Consider the following 27,676-nt stretch of genomic DNA (forward strand, 5'->3'; position numbering starts at 1 on the left):
ATAGAGAGCCTATTCCTAGACATGCCAGTAACCCACTGACTACTGAGGAATCTGAAGCACTTTCCCACATGCAAGTCTGAGGAAATCCTCAAACCTGATTTCTTCTTTTTAACTGGGCAGGCATCTTCCTTCTCTTCCAGTTCCAGAACATATACCACTCCTAGGAACCAGTATTCCACTCTGGGAGTTGTCATTCCAGTGCAGCTGATCTGAAACCAGGGTCCTACATTCCCCTGCAAAGGGGAGGCGTTTGCCACTCAAAACATTATATTCCTCCAAAGGACTATCACGCCGCTCTCAGTTCTGTCTAACCCCTGAGCACGAATTCCAGTCACAGGCACCATCATTGTAGCCCGCTATTGACCCTACTCCCAGGGACAATCATTGTACTCTGCGGGCTGCCATTCCACACCCAGGGCAGATTTCTTTCAGGACCCCCTTCTGCATTTTCATTGTCACTTTTCTATCCTGTGTTATGTATATCCAAAGGGTCTTCAGCACCTCCATGGCTCCGAGTGGGCCGTCCGCCACTCCTCTTAGCACAGTCCGGGCGTCGGACGTGCTCTTGTGCAAGTAAAAGGAACCGTCAAGAACTCGGGCCGAACAGCCAGCAGGCCAGCTCGCCAAGGAACAATACGCGCACGCGTGCCTGAGCAGCACCTACGGGAGGGGGAGGGGATGGGGGCGGCCGTGTATGTCAGCTGGGACCGTCGCCCAATCAGGAACGAGCAAGTGGAAAAGGCTGTAATGTTGTCACCTGACCGTGGTCGTCCGGCGGAGCGCCCGAGGAACCCCCGGCGGAGCTGGCCCTGAGCGACGGGGGGGCCCCGACGGCTGTCGCCGGCTGGAAGGCGAGCTGGGTGAGCCCGTGGCGTCTCCCTGAGAGGACTGAGTGGTTTCTGCATGGGGGCGAGAGGAAAACAGACAGGGCGCGCAGGCGCGTAGCTTCCCGGAGGCGCCTCGGCGTCGAGCTGCTCCCTTCTCGTCGTGGGGAGGGGGCGGCGGCGGCGGCACCCGCAGGGATCTCGGAGGCCGCCTCGGGAGCTGCGCGTGCGTGTTCGGCATGCCTCGGTTCCTTCCGATGGAGTTGGTAGCGCTGAGAGCGAGGAGCGGGTGAGCGGCGGAGGTCGCGCCTGCTGGGGAAAGAGGGGTAGAGTAGATGCTCGGCCCGCTGCACGCTTCGGTAGCCTCGCCGGCCTGCTGCTGCTGCTGCTGCTGCTACTATTGCTGCTGCTGCTGTTGTTGCTGCTGGGGGGGGGGCGGAATTCCCTGGCTGGACGAGGACGGGGGCAAGCGGTCCTTCTGGGCAGAGACCCTCTCTAGCTGCCGGGTTCTGGGCTTTGCGCTGCCACCTCAGTGGGAACGGGCAGGAGGACCCATCGCCCGCAGGGAACCACCGAGGAGGGGGAGAGTTAGTGTGCTCCATATGGAACTGGCAGGGCCAACTAGGAAGCCTACATTCACGCCCCATTGTCCTGTAACCACATCAGATTGCACAGACACATAGGCGCTCTTGGTGGCAATAGGACCTCTTAACACCGAATCGAACTTGATTTTGAGGGAGCCAAGCTTATTTCTTACACTAGTAGCTTAAGCCCGTTGTAGGCAGAAATACAACGGGCGCTAGAATGGTGTGAGGGTGGAGTGTAATGCGTTGACATCTTGGGCTTGAAGGGCGGGAGGAGAAAGATGCAGTGGCCAGAATACTGGAGGGACCCCTGGCATAAAACCCCCACTGGCATAAAGCCCCCAAATTCGGTGAAAGTCCACAACATATAAAGCTCCTCTGTGCAGGCGAGGCTTTGCAGAGCCCAGAGAGCTCTGTTTGTCCCACCGTCTCTCCTCTGTCCCTCTGCAAGGTCTGCTTCTCCCTGTCGGCTGAAACAGTTGTCAGATGTGCCTCAGGAAAGAAGACAGCCAAGGCACAGGAAGTTGGGTGACACAGAATTTCCTCTCTGGATAAGAATATCCCATCCAGGTGGAGGCAAGATGTTCAGGGGGGAGGGGGGTGTCTTCCCATCTCCCAAAAGTAGGAGCAGGGAGGGAAAAGAGTGGGTTAAGGTGCCCTCTTCATCTCCTGGCCAAGTATGGCGAGGCCAAGATTAGGCATGGTGTTTGCTTCATTTCCATACTGGAGAGAGATAAAGAAATAAAGGACTGCAGAAGCCTTCCAGGTGTGAGCAGAACTAACCGGTGGGGGGGGGGGGGGGGAGGGCAGATTTCATTCGCAACCCAGGAGGGAAAATATCAAAATGTCACCCCAGCCAGTCAAAGTCTGTGTTTTTTCTTTGTCCGAGGCAGTAGCCGAAGCAAAACACACACGCACACACTGGGGGGGGGGGGACTGTAGTCATTTTTTTTGTAGTCAAAGTGAGAGAGAGAGAGAGACTGAGACAACCAAGAAGAGTCGCATTGCATTTTGCAAATCCTTTGCACAATGGAATGTGGCAGTGATCTTAAAGAGGAGCAAAACTTTTAATGCAGTTAGAGAACCTCCGCTTTGATTAGATAGGGGTGTTAGCTTTTTTCTTGTTTTTCTTGGGCAGAGAAAGAACTGAGCCGTGCTCTTAAAGTTGACACAACATTCCAATATTGGAGGGGTGTTTTGTCATTAAAAATGTGGGGAGACTTTGTTTTTGGAGGGGGGGGGGAAGCAGAGTTGCTGGATGACCCTTTCACACTCCCTGCCTCCTCCTTTTCAGGGCTCTGTCCCTCCAAAGATTTTCGGGAAGCGGAAGGGGGGAAGCAGAAAAGCAACCCAGTAGAAAGATAGCAAAAGCAAAGAAGGGTTTTGTTTTTGGGGGGGGGTGCTTGTATCAGAGGATGGCAAGATGCGAGGCTGGAGTGGTCTATGGAAAGAAGGGAAGGGAAGAAGGAGGGAGAAGGATGGGAGCGATGAAGGCAGGTGAAGGAAGAGAGGAAGGAGGGAAGAAGGAAGCTAAGGGAGGCCAAAAAGCCCATTGCACGCAAAAATGCAATGGGCGCTAGCAGCCCCCAGGAGTGAGAGTGGGTATGGGGGGGGACTACCTTTGCGGCTGGCGAGGGGCTGGCGAGTCCTGGTGTTTCGGCTGGAGTCCTGGTCTTTTGGCTGGAGTCCTGGTCTTTTGCTTGCATATGGAGGGCAAGCTATATGAAATGCTAGATTCAAGTGGGTAGCCTTGTTGGTTTGAAGCAGGTTTTTATGCAGAACAAAATTAGAGTCCAGTGGCACCTTTAGGACCAACAAAGTTTTATTCAAGCCACAAGCTTTTAAAGGGGACCCCTGGAGTCACACTTTGTTCTGTATCAAAAGCAACCGATCTCTATTCAGGCCATCCCTAAATGAGAGCAGAAAACAGAAATAAAGGCAAATTTGAATCCCCAATGGAGATTGAGAGGGGAGGTTGGGGTTTTCTAGAGTGTGGACGCGCCTGTGCCCTCGGGGAGAAGGGTTGAACGCTGGGGGCTCTTTTGCTTGCTTTTCATGAAACCTCTCTCTCTCTCTCCCTGTTTCTTTTCTCTGGGGAAAAATGTGGAGTTAATTATCATATCTACATGTCAGCTTCAGGAAGGGGATAGCTCATAAGAGCCTTTTTGGAAAAGGGGGTGGCGGAAAGGAGCTGAGGAAATAAAAGTGCGGGACCACGCTGCGCTGCTCGGCTGGCTGCTGCGGCTCCCATTCATTGTGCAAGGGCATTGCAGCGCTCGGTGGCTTGGCTGGCTGCTCAGCTAAACTCCTTTGGGCGGAAAGGGCAGCTGGGATTGGTTGAATTCCAGATCACGCTGGGCAAAAAGGCTTGATTTCCACCTTTGATTTCCACCAACAATATTAGCGAGGACTCTGTGACCAGCTGGAGGGAATTGCAGACTTTCTTCCCTTCTCCTTTTTCACCTCGGGAGGGGGGAGGAAAACCCACCTCGGTCCCTGATTTAAAGGGTCCACGGCAAATTAGCAACAAAACAAAAGTCTGCGGAGCAGCCAGGCCCTTGCTCCTCCTCTCTCTCTCGGAGCACGAAGATCCCAGCTCGGCCAGCAGCCGGCAGGCATCCCCGCTCCATCGCCTGTATTTTCCTCCGCTCCAAGGCGCCGCTTGGAAAGCCCCCCCATCTTGGAAAAAGCTTCTTTAAGTTTAAACCCGTTACTGTGTGTGTTCTCTCCTCTGCAGCCAACAGAAACAGCATCCAGCCCTCCTCCAAGTGACAACCTTTCAAATACTCCGCCGGCGGCAGAAGGCTTCCCGTCCCCCCCCCACCCACCCAGCCGAGGCTCTCTGGAGTCTTCTGCCGGCGGGCGGAGCGGCCTGGCGGGCGGGCCCGGCGGGCGGACGCTGCGAGGCCGCTCCGGCCGCCGGAAGAAGGCTTCCGGTCCCCCTCCCCCACCCACCCACCCACCCACCCACCCGAGGCTCTCTGGAGCCTTCTGCCGGCGGGCGGAGCGGCCTGGCGGGCAGGCCCGGCGGGCGGACGCTGCGAGGCCGCTCCGGCCTCCGGCAGAAGGCTTCCGGTCCCCCTCCCCCACCCACCCACCCGAGGCTCTCTGGAGCCTTCTGCCGGCGGGCGGAGCAGCCTCGCAGCGTCGTAGACGCTGCGAGGCTGCTCCGGCCGGCGGCAGAAGGCTTCCCGTCCCCCCCCCCACCCAGCCGAGGCTCTCTGGAGTCTTCTGCCGGCGGGCGGAGCGGCCTGGCGGGCGGGCCCGGCGGGCGGACGCTGCGAGGCCGCTCCGGCCTCCGGCAGAAGGCTTCCGGTCCCCCTCCCCCACCCACCCACCCGAGGCTCTCTGGAGCCTTCTGCCGGCGGGCGGAGCAGCCTCGCAGCGTCGTAGACGCTGCGAGGCCGCTCCGGCCGGCGGCAGAAGGCTTCCCGTCCCCCCCCCACCCACCCACCCGAGGCTCTCTGGAGCCTTCTGCCGGCGGGTGGAACGGCCCGGCGGGTGGGCCCGGCGGGCGGACGCTGCGAGGCCGCTCCGGCCGCTGGCAGAAGGCTTCCCGTCCACCCACCCACCCACCCACCCGAGGCTCTCTGGAGCCTTCTGCCGGCGGGCGGAGCGGCCTCGCAGCATCGTAGACGCTGCGAGGCCGCTCCGGCCGGCGGCAGAAGACTTCCCGTCCCCCCCCCACCCACCCACCCGAGGCTCTCTGGAGCCTTCTGCCGGCGGGCGGAGCGGCCTGGCGGGCGGGCCCAGCGGGCGGACGCTGCAAGGCCGCTCCGGCCGCCGGCAGAAGGCTTCCCGTCCACCCACCCACCCACCCACCCGAGGCTCTCTGGAGCCTTCTGCCGGCGGGCGGAACGGCCCGGCGGGTGGGCCCGGCGGGCGGACGCTGCGAGGCCGCTCCGGCCGCCGGCAGAAGGCTTCCGGTCCCCCTCCCCCACCCACCCACCCACCCACCCGAGGCTCTCTGGAGCCTTCTGCCGGCGGGCGGAGCGGCCTCGCAGTGTCTACGACGCTGCGAGGCCGCTCCGGCTGCCGGCAGAAGGCTTCCCGTCCCACCCACCCGAGGCTCTCTGGAGCCTTCTGCCGGCGGGCGGAGCGGCCGAGAGAAGGCTTCCCGGCCCACCCCCCAGCCGAGGCTCTCACCAGCCGCCCCGCCATTTTCCGAGCGAGTGAAGCAGGCAATGCTTCCCATTGTCTGCTCCCCATTGTCTGCTTGGGGCGGGATTGAATCCTTTATTCAGTCCGTGGCGCCCGTGGCGCCACGGGCTGTGTACAGATTAGTATTCTGCTCTGTCTCGAGTGACTCAGGGCAGATTATTTTTAAAACACAGCATAAAATATCATTTAAGCCCAAGTTTACATTAAAATCCAGGATATAACCTGTACTAATGTTGCCCTTAAAATCCTAGAACAGAACCCAGAAATCGCATGATCAGAATATGATTGGGAAGCAATGCTGTGTACATGCCTTCCAGGCCCCCTCCCCTTCACCCCTCCAGGCCCATCACTGACCGTTTTGGGAGGGGGGTTGACATGACTATATATGATCATATCACCTGATCAATATTTAACAAATTTTAAAAATATATTCAAAATTAATTAACTCCCACCCATTCAGGAAAACCTTCAGGGGCTGGAACCCCAGGGTTTCATGAAACGCTGGTTGAGAGAGCCTGGATTAGATGTTGGTTCTTATTGGACCTCAACCATATGCCTAGTGGAATAAATCTACCTTGCAAACTCTGTGGAGCTTTTGTAGGTCTTGCAGTGTCTGCTCTCCTTTATGGCTGTAATACAAAATCCTCATAATAGAACAGCTAGATTGAAGTCCAGTAGTACCTAAGAAACCAACAAATTGATGGAGTATAAGCTTTTGAGGTTCAAAGCACCCTTTGTCTGATGCACTAAGCTTTGACTCTCTAAAACATATCTTATACATTTTCTAAGATAAAGGTTCTAAGATGCTACTAGATTCATAATAAGACTTTTCTATACTTGCTTCTGGGTTAAATGCAGTCGTATGGTGATATATACCATGACTTAAACAGCAACACAAGGTAATTCTGGTCATAGTCTCCTGATGGGGGGGCATGATGTTGAGTTGCTCTACAGCAGGCTTTCTCAGCCAGGTTTTCATGAAACCCCATGGTTTCTTGTCAGCCCTAGAAGCGTTTCCTGAATGGGTAGGAGTTAATTTTTAAAATATTTTTTATAATTTGTTAAACATTTATTGGGTGATATGACCATATATGGTCATGTTGACCCACCAACTCCTCTCCCAAAATGGCCAGTGTTGGGCCTGGAGGGGGTGAGGAGGGACCCTGGGTGGGTATGTACACAGCTATGCTTCCCAGACATATTATACATGATGATCGCACCACTTCTAGGATATCTCAAAGCCTGAAGAATGATTCAGGGGTTTCTCAATTGTAAAAAGGGTTGACAAGGGTTCCTCTACAGCAGTGGTCCCCAACCCCTGGTCTGGGGATCGGGACCGGTCCGGGGATCAGTTGGAGGCTGCGGCTCCTTCTCATCCTCCTCCTCAGGGGCTGCCCTGCCACTCTGCTGCCGGCTCACCTTTGGTGCTCTCCAGCGGCCGCCATGGCTGGGGCTCCCCCTCGGTGTGGCACTGCGCAGCTGCTGCTAGCAATACCCCCCAGCAGGCGGCAGGAAGTCAGGGGTGCCAGCGGGAAAGCGAGCGGAGCAAGGGCTCAGGCAGCGGGAGCGTCCCTCGGCAAAAGACTACCCCTTCCCTGGGCCTCAGTAAAATTGTCAAGCTTTGACCGGTTCCCAGTGATAAAAAGGTTGGGGACCACTGCTCTACAGTAATGGGATGGAAGTTGAATATAAACCAAGTTGTGAAAAATGTTTGTACTTAAACAAAATAAACCTGGCAAGATACAGTGGGGCCAGCTGATATACCTGGCAAGTGGAGGCATTTGATCAAAAGACCAATATTGTGTGGGAGAAATCTGAATTTGACCTTTTTGTTGTACTTTGTGAAGATGCAGTGTAACTTAATTTGCTTCATTTATATAGCCTGCCTTTCTTGCTGATTGTGTAATGTGAAAACATTTAAACCAGTCAGCATAAGACTTCCAATAAACAATGCAACAGGACTATTGTTATTATTTAGTTATTTAGTTATTTATTTTGCTGTATGGTCAAGGATTCAAGGATTATCTGGGAGCCATGCAAGGGACATTTGGAGGTGGCTTGCTATTCCTTGCCTATACGTCATGATCTCTAGTGTACCTTGGAGGAACTACCACCCAAGTCCTTCGATATCTCCCATCCAAATACTAGTCAGGATAGGCCCTGTTTAACTTCTGAGATTTGGCAGGCTTATCTGGGCTATATAAGGGGGCTAGGGTTACTGAATTAGAAAAGAGTTCAAATAAAAACCCTGTCTAAATGTGACATCCCATAATGAAGAAAGTAATTACAAAGGTAGATAACAATGCTATAAAAGCAAGGTGAGATGCACAATAAACTGCAATCGACAAACAATCCTTTTTCCTTATAAAAGCATCTTCCTGAGCTTTCTGATCTACCGTTTTTTAAATGCTGTCATGAACAGTTCTGTTTGGACTGGACTGGATACTAATATTTTAGTATCAAAATAGCAATATTTTAAATATTTTAAAAAGGCGATATGATTTTGCCACCTTTGATACAATAAACTGTTTTTGGAGGATTGGAGGACTCAACCACTGATGAAATCAATGAAAATGGAATTTATCTAGAAGCCATCATGGTTGTTCCTTCTGGTATATAAAAAAATTGTAAACGAAATTGAATTGAAATTCATTGTATACATTATTACAAACATATTGCCTTGGAAAGGTTCCCTGTTTTATTCTGTTGACTAGTAAAAAAGCCCATTGTATGAAGAAGACAATGGGAGCTAGCAGGTGGGGACCAGAGCGAGCGGCAGGCGAGGGACAGAGCGAGGGACAGGCTACCTGAAAGAGGAGGCGGGCGGCGGCTCCTCGGCGTCTCGTAGTTTTTGCCGGGGAGTCCCAGGTGTGGTGCGCTGGGCTGTGGCGGCTCCTCTGCATTTTTTTGTTCTTCTGCGGCTTTCCCGGCGGCTCCATTGTGTTCTGGGGCCGTGAGGGCAGGGAGCACCCAGCAGCTGTGCTGTGGGCGGCTGCCGGGGCTCCCAGGGCGCCGGCTTGAAGCGGCGAAAGGCTCCTCCAGGGTTTTTTTTTTTCTGCTGCCTCTCGGCTTGGAGCTGCGAAAGGCTCCTACAGGGTTAATGCTTTTCTGCTGGCTCTCGTGGGCGTGGCGGCTTGGAGCTGCGAAAGGCTCCTACAGGGTTAATGCTTTTCTGCTGGCTCTCGTGGGCGTGGCGGCTTGGAGCTGCGAAAGGCTCCTACAGGGTTAATGCTTTTCTGCTGGCTCTCGTGGGCGTGGTGGCTTGGAGCTGCGAAAGGCTCCTACAGGGTTTTTCTTTCTGCTGGCTCTCGGCTTGGAGCTGGGAAAGGCTCCTACAGGGTTTTTCTTTCTGCTGGCTCTCGGCTTGGAGCTGGGAAAGGCTCCTACAGGGTTTTTTTTACTGCTGGCTCTCGGCTTGGAGCTGGGAAAGGCTCCTACAGGGTGTTTTTTCTGCTGGCTCTCGGCTTGGAGCTGGGAAAGGCTCCTACAGGGTTTTTTTTTCTGCTGGCTCTCGGCTTGGAGCTGCGAAAGGCTCCTACAGGGTTTTTTTTCTGCTGGCTCTCGGCTTGGAGCTGGGAAAGGCTCCTACAGGGTTTTTTTTCTGCTGGCTCTCGGCTTGGAGCTGCGAAAGGCTCCTACAGGGTTTTTTTTTCTGCTGGCTCTCGGCTTGGAGCTGCGAAAGGCTCCTACAGGGTTTTTTTTTCTGCTGGCTCTCGGCTTGGAGCAGCGAAAGGCTCCTACAGGGTTAATGCTTTTCTGCTGGCTCTCGTGGGCGTGGCGGCTTGGAGCTGCGAAAGGCTCCTACAGGGTTTTTCTTTCTGCTGGCTCTCGGCTTGGAGCTGGGAAAGGCTCCTACAGGGTTTTTTTTCTGCTGGCTCTCGGCTTGGAGCTGGGAAAGGCTCCTACAGGGTTTTTTTTCTGCTGGCTCTCGGCTTGGAGCTGCGAAAGGCTCCTACAGGGTTTTTTTTCTGCTGGCTCTCGGCTTGGAGCTGGGAAAGGCTCCTACAGGGTTTTTTTTCTGCTGGCTCTCGGCTTGGAGCTGCGAAAGGCTCCTACAGGGTTTTTTTTTCTGCTGCCTCTCGGCTTGGAGCTGCGAAAGGCTCCTACAGGGTTTTTTTTTCTGCTGGCTCTCGTGGGCGTGCCGGCTTGGAGCTGCTCTCGTGGGCGTGCCGGCTTGGAGCTGCGGCTGCGGCGGCCATTTTCGGCGGCGGCCAGCTGGCGGCAGCGGAGGCGGCTGCTGGCTGTCGGGGGCGGCGGCCATTTTGAGAGGTCCGTCAGAAGAACGGACGGGAGTCCCCGGCAGCCGCGTCAGTCCGCCAGGCAGGGAGCACCCGCCAGCCGCGCTATGCGTGGCTGGCGGGTGCTCCCTTGCCAGTGAAGCAGGGAATGGGGAGCCGCGCTTCGCGCGGCTCCCCATTGCCTGCTTGGGCCGGGATGGACACTTGGAGGGGCCAATCAGGAGCCGCTTCGCGGCTCCTGATTTGACCCCTCCGAGTTTTTATCCCGGACCGGTCCCGCCCTAACTCCTCCCCACCACCCCTTACTCCTTTATACAGTCCGTGGCGCCCATGGCGCCACGGGCTGTGTACAGATATCTCAGAAGCTAAGCAGGGTCAGTCTTGGCTAGCATTTTGATGGGAAACCTCCAAGGAAAACTAGGTTCAAACCATGCCTGAATATCTCTTGCCTGACTGCCAGGCAATCCTACTATCGTAGCATCTCCTGATTCATGCCATACAATAAATTATATAGCAAGTATGCTGCAACGTTGTATACCAATTGGCATTTCTAAGTTGACTTTAAGGGCAAACCCACATAGAGAGCATGATAGTTGTCTAGCCTTCAGGTTATGGTGGTATGGATCCACAGGCCAGTTAGGGTGGAACAGCCTCTTTCAATCTTTTGACCATGGAGGAACACCTGAAATAATCTTTTAAGCTTCAAGGAGCCCTGGAAGGGGTGTCAGCTGGCCATACACCCCTGTCATGCCCCCAGGAGTGACATCACTGAAAGTGCCATCACTATCCATATTAATAGGCAGGCTCAAGAGAGGACTGATGGGGGAGAGAGAGGAGGTGGTTAAAAGCAGGAGTAGTCATGCAGGTGGCACCCCCTCCCAGGTGTAGAAACCATGAGGGAACTCACACTTGGGAGAGGGCACAATGAAAGTGGCTGAGTCCATTAAGGCAGGGGAGGAAAGACCATGGACCCCTGGTTGGGAATCCCTGGGGTTGAGAGCTGTCTTCTAGCTTTATTATACCAGCAACATATCTTGAACAAAATGACAATTTTCAGTATATTCCCCAAGGGACTTGAAAATTTGCCAGAATGAGGTAAACGTAAACAGGGTTCTATTTCTACTAATCCTTTCTAAATATTTCTTAGTGTTGTGACAGATCTCTAATAGCTATAGTAGCTGAAAAATATATCTGATACATTTTGTGCTGAATATCATATTTTTACATTTTATTTGGATACTAGCTTCAAAGCCCTTTCCTAAGAACCGGCCTTGAAAGGGTTCCCTCCCCTGGCCAGGCTGCTTAAGGTGGCTTTGGGCGGCAGCTTGCAACCAGATCGTGGGGATTGGGCAGCTCATTAGGAGGGCTGGGACAGAGCTCCTTAGCAGTCAGCTAGTCAGCTCCTTAGCAGTCCTTAATAAGTAGTCAGCAGGCCCAGTCTAGCAGGCCAAGAGGCCCTCGTTAGGAGGCCCTCCACCATGACCCTTTGCCCAGGGCCTTTCCCCTTACCTGCTGCTGGCTCCAGGCACTGAGTCGTCTGAGAGCAAAGAGGCCAGGGATGGAGGGCGGGAGGGGCAGGGCCAGAACTGCACCCTGATTGGCCCTATTCTAACTTGGACAGCCGGACACGACCCACCCCCAAGGCTGTTTCATAAATATATAGAAGAACAACAATGGATAAGGATGTGCCTCTATGGGTGCATAATGAGACCTCCAAATGTATATAAGCTATAATTAGCTCTTCTTGTATCACAACAAGTTGTAGTAGACTTAAAAACAAATACAAAATATCCCTTTTAAATTCAGGAAAATGGTCAAAAGAACAGTCAACAGTCAAGTTTCAGCTATTGAGACCTGCCTAAATCTGGCGCTTGGAGGCAGATGAAAATTTATTTTATTTTATTATTTATTTATTATTTAATTTATATCCCGTCACTCCAAGTGGCTCATGGTGGCTAACAATATAAAACCTCATAGAACCTTAAAATTGTAATAACAGCCCCTTCAGCAGTGCAGAAACTACCCCCTGAACCCCACTCTCAGACTATATTCCTGCATCACCCGGGGCCAATGACAAGGGAGGTCCAGTGTACTGTAAAGGTAAAGGTATCCCCTGTGCAAGCACCGAGTCATGTCTCACCCTTGGGGTGACGCCCTCTAGCGTTTTCATGGCAGACTCAATACGGGGTGGTTTGCCAGTGCCTTCCCCAGTCATTACCGTTTACCCCCCAACAAGCTGGGTACTCATTTTACTGACCTCAGAAGGATGGAAGGCTGAGTCAACTCCCAGCCTCATGGGCAGAGCTTTCAGACTGCATGTCTGCTGCCTTACCACTCTGCGCCACAAGAGGCTCTATTGTGTACCGTATTGTACTGTAATTTCTCTGTTATGAAGACTTCGCAGTATAGTTGTGATGGTATTGCTGTTTTGTTTTGATGTTCAACTGTGTTTATTGCTGTTTTATTCTTATCTGAATTCATTTGTGAAATTTACAGAAAGGTGATGTAAAAATTCTGTACGTAAATAAATGTGTTCAGTGTTCTTTGCACTTGGTCAGTACTTGGTGTTTTTCAAGAAAGTGCTTACAGCATATCTTAACGCTCAGCCGTAAGCAAGAATTTTGGAAATGAGATCATCATTTTAACATGAACTTAAGCAGTGGTATACAGCTATATGCATCTATAGCTAGTGTATGGTTCAAGGCAAGAGGTTTTGCTCTTCTCCATGTCATAACAATGAACTTTGGTGATTGTTCAAGCATTGTTAAGGATCAGTGAACAAGCTGGGGAAGGCGACTGGGATCCCCTCCCCTGTGTTTTGATGATTTAGAACTGCCTCCAACGCTTAGTATTACATTTGTTGGCAAGATCCGAAAGTGCAATGACAGGAGTAGTGACAAGTTTCTGCTGACTATAAAGATCAGCTAAAATTTAAGGATCCCTGAGTTTGACTCAAAGCTACAATTTTGTGTATACTTAGTGGGAATAAATCTTGTTGAACAGTCAGACTTTCTTCTAAGTGAGTATGCCCAAATTGGGATGAATCTCTGCCCACCCGATACAATGAATTGGAATTTGCCAGTATAGGTTGAGGTTAAACAGTAAATTAACATACAGCATAATTAAGATGTTTAACAGTTTCATGGACCAAACAGGAATAATTAAATGAATACTTTCCTTTTCAGTAAAATGCTGTATCATGCCTTGTCAGTACGACCTAATGAATCAGCAGCTCTTAACTATTGCAAGCACTCATGTGAAACATATCTTTTCCTCCATAAAAGGAGAGGTGGTTGGGGTGGGGTTAGTTATACAACCATCATTTAAAGCTACTGTTGATTATTTATCTCAACTTCTAAGTGCAAGTTTTCTTCAACAGCAATAATCAAGGTACTAGGAATAAACATTGTAAAGGGAGACTATATTTAGTAGGTTAGTAAAATGTTTTTCTTCAGTTGAACAGTAACATGGTGGAGGTTTGCAGCCTTACGGTAATGTCATGTCCCTAGTTAAAATGGATTTAGGAGTGTGTAGCTTTCTTTAGGATGGTACTGTTGGTTTTATAAAATTAACTACTGCTTTTCACATGTTCTTTGTAATGTTTGTGGCTTGTAAGTGGTCTGAAATGTAAAAGTTGCAAAATCAGAAGTGTATAGCCCTTGAGCATGATGGTTGTTATTATATGTGACTACTGTTTGAGGGATTTTATTATGGCTTTATTATTATGGTGCCCTCAGTTGAACTCTAGTTGTTCTTTTTGGATTTTTATTTGGCTCTTGAATTAGCATGGATCAGAATCTTGGTTTTCTTATTTCTGATTCTGTTTCTCCACTATCAGGCATTAGAACAAATATACTTAAACATGTATGCTTTCCACTTGTTTCTTCAGTAGGCTTGTTTGTTAAAGGTTCAGGTTACATTTGTACAAATCACTCAAGCAAAAACGGTTGCACAACTTATCCTGTATTTTCTAGCAGCATAAATGACTGAAAATTCAATGGGTTTTGTGAACCATCAGTTTACTCCTGCCTGGTATACGAAGCATATTTTGATGGGGATGGGTGATAGGAAAGCACTGGATATCTTCCATCATTATTCTTAAAACTGAAACTAGGAATGCCACCTGGCCATTTATTTAGATGGTTATTTTGGGACTTTGTTACCGGAAGAATAGGCAGGGCTGTTTCTGAGATTTGCTCCTTCAAATATTTATACAATTGTGGTGAATAGTTATTTTTCTCCTCGTCATTAAAAGAAGTTTGCTTTATTGTTCCAGTATGTATCACTGTAAAAAACAAAAAGGTGTACAGGTCCCCTCTGTATTGCACCTAAATTCATGCATTCTATGTGAGTTTAAGAAGAAATATTGACACTGCAAGATGCTGTCTGAAATCAGGAATTCTCAGCCACTGAAATTGATTTGTGATACATCCCTCAACATCTTCTGCTAATTTGAAGAGACTGTAAAATAGGTTACAAAACATCTCTCAGTGACTGGATGTAACATGTGCCTTGATTAAATATTATCTTCTGTAAATATTGTGGTGCAGATGCTTTGTAGTGTGTATTTAATTTAGTTTCTGTTTGCATTTCCTATCAGGTCTGAATAACGGAACATGCTCCCCTCTGAGACTTTCACTAACATTTGTGATACAGCATGTCTTTAAGTGAAAGGAATTCTGTGGTTTTTGCGTATGAGTCTTCAGTACACAGTATCAATGTTCTGCTCAGTCTCGATGAGCAGAGAAAGCAAGATCTTTTTTGTGATGTTACCCTCTTAGTGGAAGATCAGCGATTTCGGGCTCATCGCTCTGTGCTTGCAGCATGTAGCAGCTATTTCCATTCAAAAATAGTGGGTCAGTCGGAACTTGATCTTATCATTATTTTACCAGAAGAGGTAAGTGGCACCCTGAAGTATTTCATATAGGAATACTTGAAATCCATATTCCGTTTTACTGCAGCTTATCTTTGGGTCGTTAATAGGAAGAAACAATGTAGAAATTTTTTTTTTTTCATACAATACAGAAATTTCAGCATATGAAAAAATAGTAATGATCATTTCAGGTGTGCATTCAGGAGTAAAAACCAAATAAAACATCTGTGACCCCAAACTTACTACCTAATTTGTGCTCTAAAATAACCAGTGTTACTCATTCTGAAAATGAAAGTAAATCTGTTATGCACTCTGTGCTCTTCCTCTACTTTCTGGTAAACTGATGTTCATTTTAGTTAGTTACTTTGAAAGGAAGAAAGTTTTAATATGTATACAAATCCTGCAACAAAAGGCAGGAAATGTATAGCTTGCTTGAGTCTCTAGTAGACTCTGCAGCAGAATATACTGTGCTGTGCAGGTGTGTTTGTTTTTTTATTATTATTTTATTTTCTTATTCAAACAGCCTGTGAACCAAGCTGGTCATGTTTTCTTTTATGTATTTATTTATTGGTTTGGCATACTTTTTTAAAGCTGAGGTCCCCAAACTAGCTCACAGCAATTGTAAAAGCACTATAGGTGTAATTCAAAACAAATAGCACACACACCTCAGTATTGGAAAAGCACTGTCCAACTGGATCTGGAGCAGATATGTTATGGAATCTTTGCCTGTCTCCACCTCCCTTTTTTGCCACCCTTCATTACAAGAAATATACCCAATATAAATAAAAGGTTGCCTGACTGATTGAAACAGTGGAGAAGAGCTGCTTAGAGGGGACTGAAAATAGTCAATTTATAGCCAAAGGATCCAAATTGCAAGAATAGGACCACATTACAAAGGTTCAATGGCAGTGAAACACAACTTCTGTCTCACTTTCCTCAGTGTTACATTCATACCATAAATGTGTTAACTTCTTAATTTGTTTAACTCATGGGCTGTGTGCCTTAAGAAAAGTAACACACAAGTTAATATCTCCATCTATATATGTATCGTACGATATGAATAAATGGTGCCAGCATGTGAATGGATCATTGTTTGAGCCATCAACCCCAATATTCTTATGTGAGTGAGGAGCTGTTATTAAAGGGGGCTGGGCAAGCTGTCTACTGAGATGTTTAATGGTCATGGCTCTTTGTATATTTTCAAAAGACAAGGGTGGCAATTGTGACATTCTGATGTAAGTGTACTCTGAGCATGAGAGAGACAGGCAGAGGGTGCTAGGTGCTCTGTGTGAGTAGAGAATGGACATCACATGGTCTTATCCACTGACTAAATTCCTTGCAAGAGCTCCTCCTTTCTGTCCCCATTTTTGGTGTGTAGACAAGAAAGAAATTTTCAAGCTGGCAATGGCAAAAACTTTATTCAAACAATAGTATTTTACTTCATCAGTGAACTTATTGTTTAATTGGTCTTTTTTCAAGGATACTAACAAACTCTTCAACATACAACAAGGTATATTGTATACCAGTGGTCCCCAACCCGCGGTCCGCCTTCCTTCCCCCCCCGAAGCGAGAAGCTCACCAGGCCGCGAGCAAATCGGCTGCCAAAGCGGCCGATTAGCTCACAGCCCGGCAAGCTTCTCACTTCTGGAGGGGAGGGAAGAGAAGCTTGCCGTGCTGCAAACTAATCTTTAGCGGCCGATTTGCTCGCGGCCCGGAAGGGCCCGGAGGGGAAGCTGCGGCCGCCGGCATGGCAGCGGCACAAACGCACATTGCGCACTGCCGGGCGCAAACACGTGCGTGGCAGTCCGCACATGCGCGTTTGCACTGGGGCCCCCGGGCCGCCTTCTCCGCTCACCACTCCGCAGCGGTCCGTGGCAAGCAGAAGCTTGCGGACCGCTGTTGTATACTTTATATTTTATATTTTAAGCCATATAACTTGGGTCTATTAATATCAAAGATCCATGAAGGTAAATCTTATAAATGACCTTTGGCACCTTTGGAATTCTGACACCATGGTGCACACATATAGAATAATAGAATCATAGAGATAGCTGCCACAAGAGGTGAACTCAACTCCAAAAAGTTGGGGTGTGAGATTATGCATAACTCTAATAGTAACTCTTCAGCATTTCAGGCAGAAGCCTTGCTTAACAAGGCCTTTTTGTATGAACTTACTGTTACAAATATCTTCTTGCTTACATGCAACTTAACTTCAGTCACACAAAGGAGATCTTGTGTTGTGGGGGCAGCTGCTGCCAAAGCAGTTTTTTCAAAAAGTTTTCACAAACAGTCAGAAACCCTGCCCACTTTCTGACAACACTTGGCAAGAACCAGGAAAGGTATTGGCAGGTACCATGGTGCCCACAAGTTCACAGCCCACATCCCAAACAAGCCAAAATAGTAAAGGGTTGACATAATGCAGTCATAACTACTAATTACTGTTAAGGAACAGTGTATTTATATATTTCTATAGTCACCTTTTTAAGTTTTGCAATCTTGGGGTAGAAAGTTAACTTATTTTCTTTGTCTCATCCCTCTTTCTTATATAGGTTACACTCAAAGGCTTTGATCCTTTGCTTCGATTTGCATATACTTCTAAACTTATTTTAGATAATGATAATGTAGCTGAAGTTTGCAAGTGTGCAGAATTCTTGGGAATACATGACATTGAGGAATCATGCTTTCAATTTCTAAAATTCAAATTTCTGGACCATAAACTAGGCCGACGTGAATACCAGAGAAAAAAGTGTTGTAAATCACGCTGTCAGAAAGAGGAGCATAAAGTAGATGTTGCTGATGATGCTAGCCATCTGGAAATAGATGATGCAAATGAAATTTTGCCAAACGAATGCATTCATCAGTTGAAGAACTACAGAAGTGAAACAAATTCAGACGTACCTCTTCTACAGAGCAGCACCAGTCAAACATTTGAATCTGAACCAGAAAGGGACCAGGGACTTGAATTTACATCCCTTTGCCCCAAATATAGGAAGTTCCAAAAAGCTGTGGAGAGTGATAAAGCCCCTGCTTTGGAGTCCAACTCCAATATTAAAGAAGTTCAGGTAACATCTGCTGCATCTGTTCTTCAGATTGAATCATATTCTAGTGGTGCTACACAGAAATCTTTTGAATGTGCAGCTGTGCCTCCAGACACAAAATGTGAAGATGCTCCAGTAGAAATGGAGGAAGATGGGAAAGAGGAGTTCTTGAAACAGACCGCTTCTGTGTTCCAGAGTACTGAATGTTCTGTGGAGAAGTCAGTAGCCTTTTCGCCCCATAATTCTTCTGTTGCTACTCAAGGGCTTTATTCCACTGCTTTCTTGAACACATGCAATCAGTATCGTGACTTGACATTGAATGGTATGCAGAGCAATACAGAGGTCACCCAAAAGGTCACTGAAAAAAGCAGCAGTGTTACAGGACCAGGAAACTGCAAACCAATCAGTGGAAGTCCTGATGAGAGCCTGCCTTTAAAGTCTCAGTTGTGTGAAAGAGAAAATGTGAATGATACTTCACCTAGCAATCGCAGCAGTGTGGAAAGGGAGGTGGCAGAGCATTTAGCAAAGGGGTTTTGGAGTGACATTTACAGTACAGATACAACATGTCAAATCAGCTTATCTCCTGCATCAGATCAGGTCTATTCAGAAAAAAAGGCAGAGTGTCCTTGGTTAGGTATCAGGATCAGTGACAGTCCTGAGCACTGTTCTCAAAGAACTTTTACAACTTTGAGCTCTGTTAACTGCCCTTTCATAAACAACCTCAGTACTGGAAACAACACAGAAATTAGTAGTGGTGATTGTGTACAGGAACAGCAGCAAGAACAGTGTCCTTATTCCTGTGTGATAAGTTTGGAAGAAGATTCTGAAACTGATACTGAAGGTGATAGTGAATCCTGTTCTGCAAGAGAACAGGAATGTGAGGTAAGAATGTATACAGTATCCTGTTCTGTTTTTGCATATTCTACATCAAATATGATTTTCATCTAAGAATGTTAAATACATTTATTTTCTAAAACAAGCAATACATGAATAATAGGCAACTGGAATACTAGCCAGTTTGCAATGCTAAGCACTCTTGCTTAGTTCGCTTGAAATCAATTGGGCTGCCACTGAATATTTCCCCACCACCTTACAAGGAAGCCTGTTCTACTGTGGAACTGCTCTGACTGGCAAGAACAACATCTAGATGTTTAGCCGAAAGTTCTTTTGAATTAATTTCAATCCATTGGTTCTGACCCTCCGAGACAACAGAAAACAATTTTGTTCTATCCTCTTATGTGGCAGCCCTTCAAGTACTTGAAGATGGCTTTTGTGTCACCTCTTAGTAGTCTTCTCTCCAGGCTAAACAGACCAAGTTCTCTCAACCTTTCCTTATACATACGTCTTGGTCTCCAAACCCCTCACCATTTTCATTGCACTTCTGTAGACATGCTCCAGTTTGTCAACGGGATCCAGAGGTTTTGAAATAAATTTATGGTTTGATTTTGATTTATGTTTTAGGTAAAGCTGCCATTTGATGCACAGAAGATCATTTCGCTTTCTAGAAATGACTTTCAGTCATGTCTGAAAACGCACAAATTGACACCTGAACAGCTGGATTGTATCCACGATATTAGAAGGCGAAGTAAAAATAGAATTGCAGCGCAGCGCTGTCGCAAGCGGAAACTAGACTGCATACAAAACCTTGAATCAGAAATAGAGAAATTGGTATGTATGGGATGTTTGCTTGAGAACTAAAATGTAATCTTTCTGCAAGCTTAAATTCTTTTATATTATGTTATACATTCCCTGAGGTAGCTGTTGACAACTTCTCAAAGTGCTCAGATGTCCTTGCCCATTTCCTCACAGTTAGAAAAAAATTGTTTTAAGGGTATTGGTCACTTGGCCTGTGCATTCTTGAAAGGGATGCAATTCTCATACATTTCACATGAATCTCCCTTACTCTAAATCAGACCACTGGTCAAGTCAAGGTAAGCATCTCCAGGATCTTAGGTATGTCTTCCATATCACTTACTAGTTGAATTTTTAAACTAGAGATGCTGGAGATTGAACCTAGAACCTCCTGCATGTTAAACAGATGCTGTGCCACTTATCCGGCATTTTACAAGGCAGATCTAAATTTACCAGGGCTGACTGCTTTATTGTTGGGAAAGAAAGAACCATAATAGTAAACTACCTGAACCTGAGTTCTTCTGTCATGCTAGCAAGCCCAGCCAAATTGGATTAATAGCAGAAGTGAATTTGTTTGTTTTAACGGTAGCTTAGTTTCTTATTAGGATTTTCCCTTTTTTCTTGCTCTGTAATTGTTATAGTTTGCTGCGGCCTAGAAAAGTAGTCTTTCTTTTGAAGTGGCTAACCTTGGCCAGCAAAAATGATTTTCAGTCCCATTTGGAAAATGCTGATCTTTAAACCTCATGGGGAGCAGTATAAATAATTGGTTACGTGCTAAGTGGGTGGAAAGTGGGCAGGGCTGGTGCAGATGAGGGCCCAATCAGAAGGTGCAAAGCCCTCAGCAGGATAGGCCAGAGTTACAGCCAGGCACAACAACATGAGTACAGAGGGAGGCCTTCCCCCGGGTGTGCTTCTGGGCCCAGCGGGAAGGCCGCACTGCTGCTGGGGGGAGGGAGGCTTTCCCCCGAGCCCAGAAGCACACCTGGGGCCTCAAAAAGGCCCCAGGTGTGTTTCTGGGCCTGGCGGGAAGGCTGTGCTGCCACTGGGGGGAAGGGGGGGGCCCCGGGGGAAGGCTGCGCCGCTGCCAGGGCTGGGCGGGGACAAGTAGCCTTCTCAAACCCTTATCTTTCTCTTTCTTTTGTGCCTTCACTCCTCTCCATCTGTTGCTACCTTCCTCCCTCTGTTCTCCATTCACTCTTTAACTCGGCCACCTCTGGCCCACCTCCTTACCCTATACCTGCCTTCCACCCCCTCTGTATTCTTCCCTTGTTTTCTCCCTTCTTGCAGATCTGTCTTCACACAATTCTCCTCCCTTCCACCCTTTCTAGTGCCCGTTGTATTTACAAGTACGACAGGCTTTAAATCTAGTCTTAAATAATGTTTTCCAGCCGTTGGTCATTGGAAGAGAGTTTTGTTCCCTCCCCGTTCTTATGTTTTTTAATATTCTATTTTATTTAACTTAACCTAGGTTGTGGCAGTCCCTATGGTTTGTGTTATTATTCTTCTATTTGTTATAAAGCTGCTCCTCTAAGGGTGGTTTGTGTTTGGGATCTGCTTCTAGCACAAATGTATTCATATTCTGTATTATTCTCATCTTTTTAGTTACTTAGCTTTACCTCAGTCACTCAGTTATAAGGATCTCTGAGCTATTTTAGCTGTTGTATTTGTAATTTTATTATATTTTCTGTTCTATTCCCTTGTAAGGGATTATATCAATATTAATCTGGAGGTTTATTAGAGGTACATTTTAATTTCACTACAGCCTAGAGATACAGGTTCAACTGGCAGCCATTTCAGGCTGACAGCAGAGAAGTGCCACCATTAGCAAAACAGATGCATGGATCCTGAATGCAGACTTGCAGCATATACAAACAAGCAGGGAAATCAATAAAAACCCTGACCTGGATAACCCAGACTATCCCAGTCTCCGTAGCTAAGAAGGATCAGCCCTGGCAAGTACACGGATGGGAAATCACCAAGGAATTCAGAATGTGAAGGCAAACAATGGCAAATGAATTATGAACAGCTCTTGTCTTGAAAGCCATATGGACTCGCCATCAGAGGGCTGTGACATGATAGCACTGTCCACCATTACCAGAAGGATTTCTCAGTGTAGGTCACGAGAGGGACAGTCTCAGTCACTACTGGCAGCCTGCTCCAAAAGGTTGGAGCACACACTGGAAGTGTCCTGCATTGATGTATTATACACCAAACCTCTATGTGGGAGGAGAAAAAGAAACTGCTGTGAATACTGGAGGATTCATAGCCAAGTATGGTTCTTTGAGAATATGGTCCAGGTTGTAAAGAGCTTTAAATGTCAAAAACAGCTCTTAAATTAAGCCTGGAAGTATCTTGATCTGGTTCAGGATACACAACACATCTTTTGACAAAACATCTAGTCATACTTGGAAATGCAGTTTTCATATGTGTTGTTATGAGGAGGTGTAATATGTATCTTTTAAAGCAGTGGTCCCCAACCTGCGGGCACCGGGCCGCGGCTCCCTCTCCCCGCCCCCCACAGTAAAAAACTTCCCAGGCTGCAAGCTTGCGGCCCGGGAAGCTTCTTACTGCAGGAGGGCGGGGAAAGGGAATCAGGGCCGGGCCGTGCATCGCGCATGCGCGGCCCGTGCGGGCGCGGCCTGATGCATGGCCTGATGCGCGGCGTGGCCCGATGTGTGGCCGTGGCCCGATGCACGGACGTGGTCCAATGCGCGGGCGTGGCTTGCGCGGCCGCGGCCCGATGCCCTGCTGGTCCCCAGCCTCAGAAAGGTTGGGGACCACTGTTTTAAAGCTTTTAATATATTGCTTTACACACTGTCACAACCGGAGACATTTCTTATGATTTCCATATGTTATAGGCTTTCCCTTTAATATTTTTATAATGGAGATGTTTTTCCATTAAATTCTGATATGTTGAGAGCCCACATATAATACATGATCTGAGCCCTGTGTACTTGAGAGACCGCCTCTCTGCTTACGCCTACCCAAAAGCTGTTTGCTCCTCGAATGCCAACAAACCGGTGATCCCTGGCCCCAAAGAGGCACGCCTGGCCTCAACCAGAACCAGGGCTTTCTTCGTCCTGGCCCCCACTTGGTGGAATGAGCTCAGGGCCCCGCAGGAACTAAAACAGTTCCTTAGGGCCTGCAAAACAAAGCTTTTCCTCCAAGCCTTTAGCTGAGGCAACTACCAGTTATGTCCAACAGAGATAACATGGGCCCTGACTCAGCCATAAATTAAATAAAACAACAGAGCTTAGTAGCCAATAGTTCACACAGTTGTGACCATTAAAGTATTACCAAGTCCAAAATGTTATAAACAACTGTTGATGTATTCTATATTTTTATATTCAAAGAGTTATAAGTTGAGCAATTATTATGTTCTACTATGGACTATGAGCTATAAACTTGTATTGCAAACTGAACCATAAGGGAGGGTGGTATAGAAATGTAAATAAATAAAATAAATAAATAATGGGGAGGCATATGTTATCATTCCCAATCCCAAACTATGCAGTTAGCTTTATGAGCAGAGATTGTCGATTTGGCTGCTACTGTGACAGGAAGAGAGAGAGCAGTGAGTAAGTAATAAGGGAGAAGAATTTGTTCAGATTCAACAGGACCTTTCAGTACTTTGCAAGTGGCTGTTCAAGTTGTCTGCAATTAATATAATGCCCACAGGCACTTTTCTTGGCACCCACCAAGAGTTTTTAGAAAGTGGGCAGGGCCAGGTGGGTCTTTTGCCCCAGCAGGGACTCAGAAAAGCCACTGGAGATTTGATTAGCTGTACAATTTTTTTAATGTTGCTTTGACAGCAGCTGCCACTCGAGCATAAGGATTATTCACTGTGTGATTGAAGGTAAGCTGTGGTAGACATTTTTGTAGCTGCATCCATGATCCAGTGTCAGAATTTGTAAGGGGCCTGCAGGCTCAAAGGTTGGGTGGGGACTCCTGATATAGTGGATTTGAGATATGTATTTCACCCTTCTTCATCTTTTCCTCATTGCATCTCTATGTTTTGTGGATGTAATAAGAAATACAAGTCAGTATCCAGTGGTAAACCAAGACATGGCTTTGATTTCCTGATCTATCAGTGTTGTTACTTAGGAAGAATGTGTATATTTTAAGCCAAGATGGTTCATTGTGTTTTTGTCCATTCCCCATGCTTTAATTTCATACTGCACTGATTTACAAAATTAGGAGGTAACTGTAAAATTTTACATGAATGCATATAGACTTAGTTCAAGTGCTCATTGATGAAGGAAGGGATGGTGGATCTTGCATGATGCAATACACTATATTGCTTTGTAGTTGTTATCCTCTCTCACTTTTTCTAAAGCAAATATACCATGAAATAAAGCTCAGTTATAAAAGACAAAAAAACTACACTACATTTCAGAGTACAACAGAACTTACAGCTTACAACTGTTTTATTTTCTGACAGCAAAGTGAAAAAGAAAGCTTGCTAAAGGAGAAAGATCACATTTTGTCAACGCTCAGTGAGACAAAACAGAACCTGACAGGCCTTTGTCAACAAATGTGCAAAGAAGCAGCGCTAAGTCATGAGCAAATACAGATACTTGCAAAATATTCCACCTCCGACTGTCCACTTTCGTTTTTGATCCCAGAGAAGGAGCAGCCTGCATGTTGTGATGTGATGTCTGCAGTACCGTTATGTATAGAACTATCTAAAGATCTTTGTGTTGAATCTCCTGATGGGCAGAGTTCGAGCTATCAGCATGTAAAAAGCTCACGTGATAAAGGATATGCTGAAGCACAGGAATTGTGTCCAGTTCCTATAAGGATATCTGAGAAAACATTATGTTTGGAGCAGTGTGTGCAGAGTAGTGGTGGTATCACAGATTTTTGTCAACAAATGACTGACAAATGCACTACAGAGTAATCCTTCTGTCAAATATTGCCTTGCAGGATTTGAAACATAAATTGTTAGGTAGGAAGGATGCACATCCTCTGTGGTGCAGAGCATTAACTGGTACGCAACCATCCAGAATCAAACCTAAATAGATTTTGGAGCTTGCCTCTTCTGACATGGAAAGGAGATGCTGTCTTTCTTTGAAACAAAAATTGCTTCCTGTAATTTGGGTACTTCAGTATCATGAGAAGCAAAATAACTGGAACAAATTTTCACATGGTAAATGTTCATACAATTTGTCAAGAATTTGTATCTTTCAGAATGTTATGTCAGTGCTCCAGAAACCCACCCAGTTTTCAATACCTTGTGGTCCTCCTCTGCTCTCCAGATATTTCAGGGTCTACCTGATTTAACATACCACAGTAGTCTGTGCTTCCTGCTTAAACTTTCATAGGTTGGGATTATATTGGAAAATAAAATGATCAAGTATTCTGGAAGAATTTCAGCTTTCACTATTACTAGTGGGACCAGTTCAGATGCATTTGGAAATTATTCTTTTAAATGGCTACTTTTATTAGTGAAATTATTTGTAGCCTTTCATACTCAGTTTTCAGTGGCTTATGCTTCAGTTATCAGCAATGAACCAACTGAATTATTCAATAATTTAACAATTGAAGTAAAAAAAAGTTTTTTACTGTAGGCTGTTCTGCACTGTAATAGTATAACTGCTTTAGGTAACAGAAACTTTACCTACTGAACCTCAAGCATTTTTGCTGGTTTACAAAATGTAAAAGCCAATGGGATTCTTCATCTCCTACCTCAGAACAGACATTTTTATATCTGTGTTTGGAATATGATCATCTTTGAGTAATACCTATTAGCTTTGCAGGGTTCTAGAACAGTTAAGTCTACTCTCTTTTCTGACAAGTTAAAGCATTGATTAGATTATGATTTAGCCTTTCTAGAAGAGCTAGCTTGCATTGATACTGAAATGTAAACACCTGGTGAACATTTGGCCAAATACTTCATCTGAACAGCACTTCTAATAACCAGCATGTATTACAAAAACCTACTCTACCTCATAAACTGATTTCAAGGTCATTCTGAGCTGCAAAGATTCAACACATGCTTGTCACAAATTAGCATTATGATTTACACAATTTACAGACTTTTGACTTCATTGTGGAAGTTCCTATACAAGTTTTCATGGTTTCTTTTGTGTGTGTGTGTTTATTTCTCTACTATAAGTTGGGAAAAGATTTCAATAAGCATCTAAGTTAGCAATTTTTGGGGTGTGGCGTGCCTTTTATAAGGCATGCATATAATGGGGGTGGGGGGTGGGGAAGGATTTGCTAACTTTCTGATCAGTCCTGTACTTTTATGACAAATCAGTTAGCGGTGCCAAAACTGTTAGGCTGCATAATGTAAAATCTGAGAAAAGATGCAATTTAAGTTCAGGCCCTGTATTTCTAGGAGACTCTAGTTTTCTAATCTTCTGCAGTCTGACTAGTTGAGGTTAAAAGGTGTATGTGGGTTAGGTTTCCTTAAACTCAGAATAAGGAAAATTACTGTTTTCTAAATGAGAAGTGGGACTAACTGTATTACTGGAGTCTGTTAATAATGAATTCAGTATCTGTGAATCAGAACATTGGTTCAATTCAGCCTTTTAAAAAAGTGTGCTATTATATATCTCGCTTTCTAATACTGAATTAGAAAAAGAGAAAAATCTGAGATTTAAAGCCTAACCAACTACTTTTGAATAGCTTGCCCTTTGAATAGCTTGAATGTTTCAGGTTGCATGCAAACATTGAAAGATCATCAACTTGCAAATATTCAGAATGGATATCAATAGTAACTTTTTATACACACAATCTCAGGTAAACACTTTTTAAAGGAACATTCAGTTTTGAACTTGTAAAATTCTCACATCAAGGCATGTTCACAATTGTGTGAAATACGTTGGGCAGAATGTTAGGCATTCTAAAAAAGCTCTGCATTATAATTGATTTTGTATCTTTCCTAATCCAGTGTTTTATAATGCAATAAACCCACTATACTTCCTAAGGTCTTCACTTTTTGTAAGATTTTGGCATTGTAGAATTGATGCTTACTGATTAATTTAGTACTACTAAAGCTGAACTCTGGAGATAACATTATTTATAAGTTTCTATAATATATTAAAGCAGTACATATTACTGAATTGAATAAAACTCTTAAAAGCTCTGTTTCAACTGTTGCATGCATTGCTTATTACCTTGAAAAATAAGTGTCATTGCTGGAGACTGCAGGGATTTCCTTATCTGCTAATAACATTTAGCTGAACAGGGAGGGGGAAGAGCACTTCAGAGCTGTTCATAGCAATAGAAAAATATCACACAATCTAAGGTTTTGATACTCAATTGAAAACTGCCATGGACTGTTGTCTATAGACGCAGACTGGCAATTTTCTCTGGAAAACAAAGGGGAAATTGGTTCAGATTTATATCTGTATTATATATCTGCAGCAGATCGAATTTAATATTTTTGCTACATAGCAGTGGCTTAAAGTTATCCTCAATAATATTATTTTAACTTTATACCCAGATAAATAATGTTTTTGTAGGCTATATTCCTCTTCAGTTTGGTATATCAGTGTCATTCAGGGCATTGGTGGTGGGTAATAAACCATTTTTCTATATTTGATTTGCATTCAAAAATTAATGAGAAAGTGTTAAGAAGCAGCTCAAAAGCCAGACTAGATTCCTTTAACATTCATTTTAAAAATTGCTATATAATTTGGATTACACTTAGACATTCCTAACTGTTTCTGACCCCCTACTTGCTATAGCTCATATCTCGATACAGAAATTAGATTACAGGGCCAGTAAGGGGCAACTTTGCTTAACCTCTCTATTGGAGAGGTATTGGATCTGATAATTATGAATGCTTAAGTATTTACTGTTGAGTATAGTATGTTAGCCCATTCCCTGAATGTCTTCCAAAAGCTTCTGAATATTTTATTGAGAAGCGCTGCATCAAATGCTTTTTCAGTGTCTAAAAAATGTGTTTAGCTCTTCACATAGGCCCATTATGCACGGCTGCCAAAATGGCCATTTCGGGTCACATGGAAAACGCGGAAGGGGAAGATGCGAAGCACACCGGTTATGCATGGGACGGGGCACAACGGCGGCAAAACCCAGAGTAACCGATTATGCACGCAGTGATCCCAGTGCCACTTCTGGTTGCGCCCCGGTCACCCGGAAGCTGCGCTTTCTTCCGCGTTTCGCTAACACAGCTTTTTCGGCATAATGCACCGAAGCTGCGGCTGGTTGCAGCCGGCTCCGTGCGTTATCGGTGATTTTAGTCGCCACCATTCCACCCCGAATGTGTGTTATTCCCCCCGTGCATAATGGGTCATAATGAAAACATGTTTCCTGATGGTTATGATGGGAGGCATGATAGACTTCACCCAATTTA

At 46.1% G+C, this 27,676-nt stretch overlaps 1 protein-coding gene across 4 annotated transcripts; it reads left to right on the plus strand.

Moving 5' to 3' along the window:
* Positions 1–723: 723 nt before the first annotated feature.
* Positions 724–26,447, plus strand: BACH1 (BTB domain and CNC homolog 1). Of its 4 annotated transcripts, none has more exons than XM_077342496.1 (5): positions 724–860; positions 14,408–14,704; positions 17,230–18,600; positions 19,180–19,386; positions 23,792–26,447. In XM_077342496.1, the coding sequence occupies exons 2-5, from the start codon at positions 14,465–14,467 to the stop codon at positions 24,248–24,250; spliced, it is 2,277 nt and encodes a 758-aa protein (XP_077198611.1). In that variant the 5' UTR covers positions 724–860; positions 14,408–14,464; the 3' UTR covers positions 24,251–26,447. The 4 variants fall into 4 exon arrangements, with proteins under 4 accessions (XP_077198611.1, XP_077198614.1, XP_077198612.1 ...); XM_077342499.1 differs by lacking the exon at positions 724–860 and adding an exon at positions 10,143–13,298; XM_077342497.1 differs by lacking the exon at positions 724–860 and adding an exon at positions 10,144–13,239.
* The last annotated feature ends 1,229 nt before the right edge of the window (positions 26,448–27,676 follow it).

The sequence above is a fragment of the Paroedura picta genome, chromosome 6 (genome assembly GCF_049243985.1).
Source record: "Paroedura picta isolate Pp20150507F chromosome 6, Ppicta_v3.0, whole genome shotgun sequence".
In the NCBI taxonomy this organism is placed as follows: Eukaryota; Metazoa; Chordata; class Lepidosauria; order Squamata; family Gekkonidae; genus Paroedura; species Paroedura picta.

Excerpts from the sequence above, each read along its gene's own strand:
- BACH1 (XM_077342496.1), top strand. The coding sequence starts at position 14,465 with ATGTCTTTAAGTGAAAGGAATTCTGTGGTTTTTGCGTATGAGTCTTCA. Across the intron at positions 14,705-17,229 it reads TCATTATTTTACCAGAAGAG|GTTACACTCAAAGGCTTTGA; the intron begins GTAAGTGGCACC and ends TTTCTTATATAG. Across the intron at positions 18,601-19,179 it reads CAAGAGAACAGGAATGTGAG|GTAAAGCTGCCATTTGATGC; the intron begins GTAAGAATGTAT and ends TTTATGTTTTAG.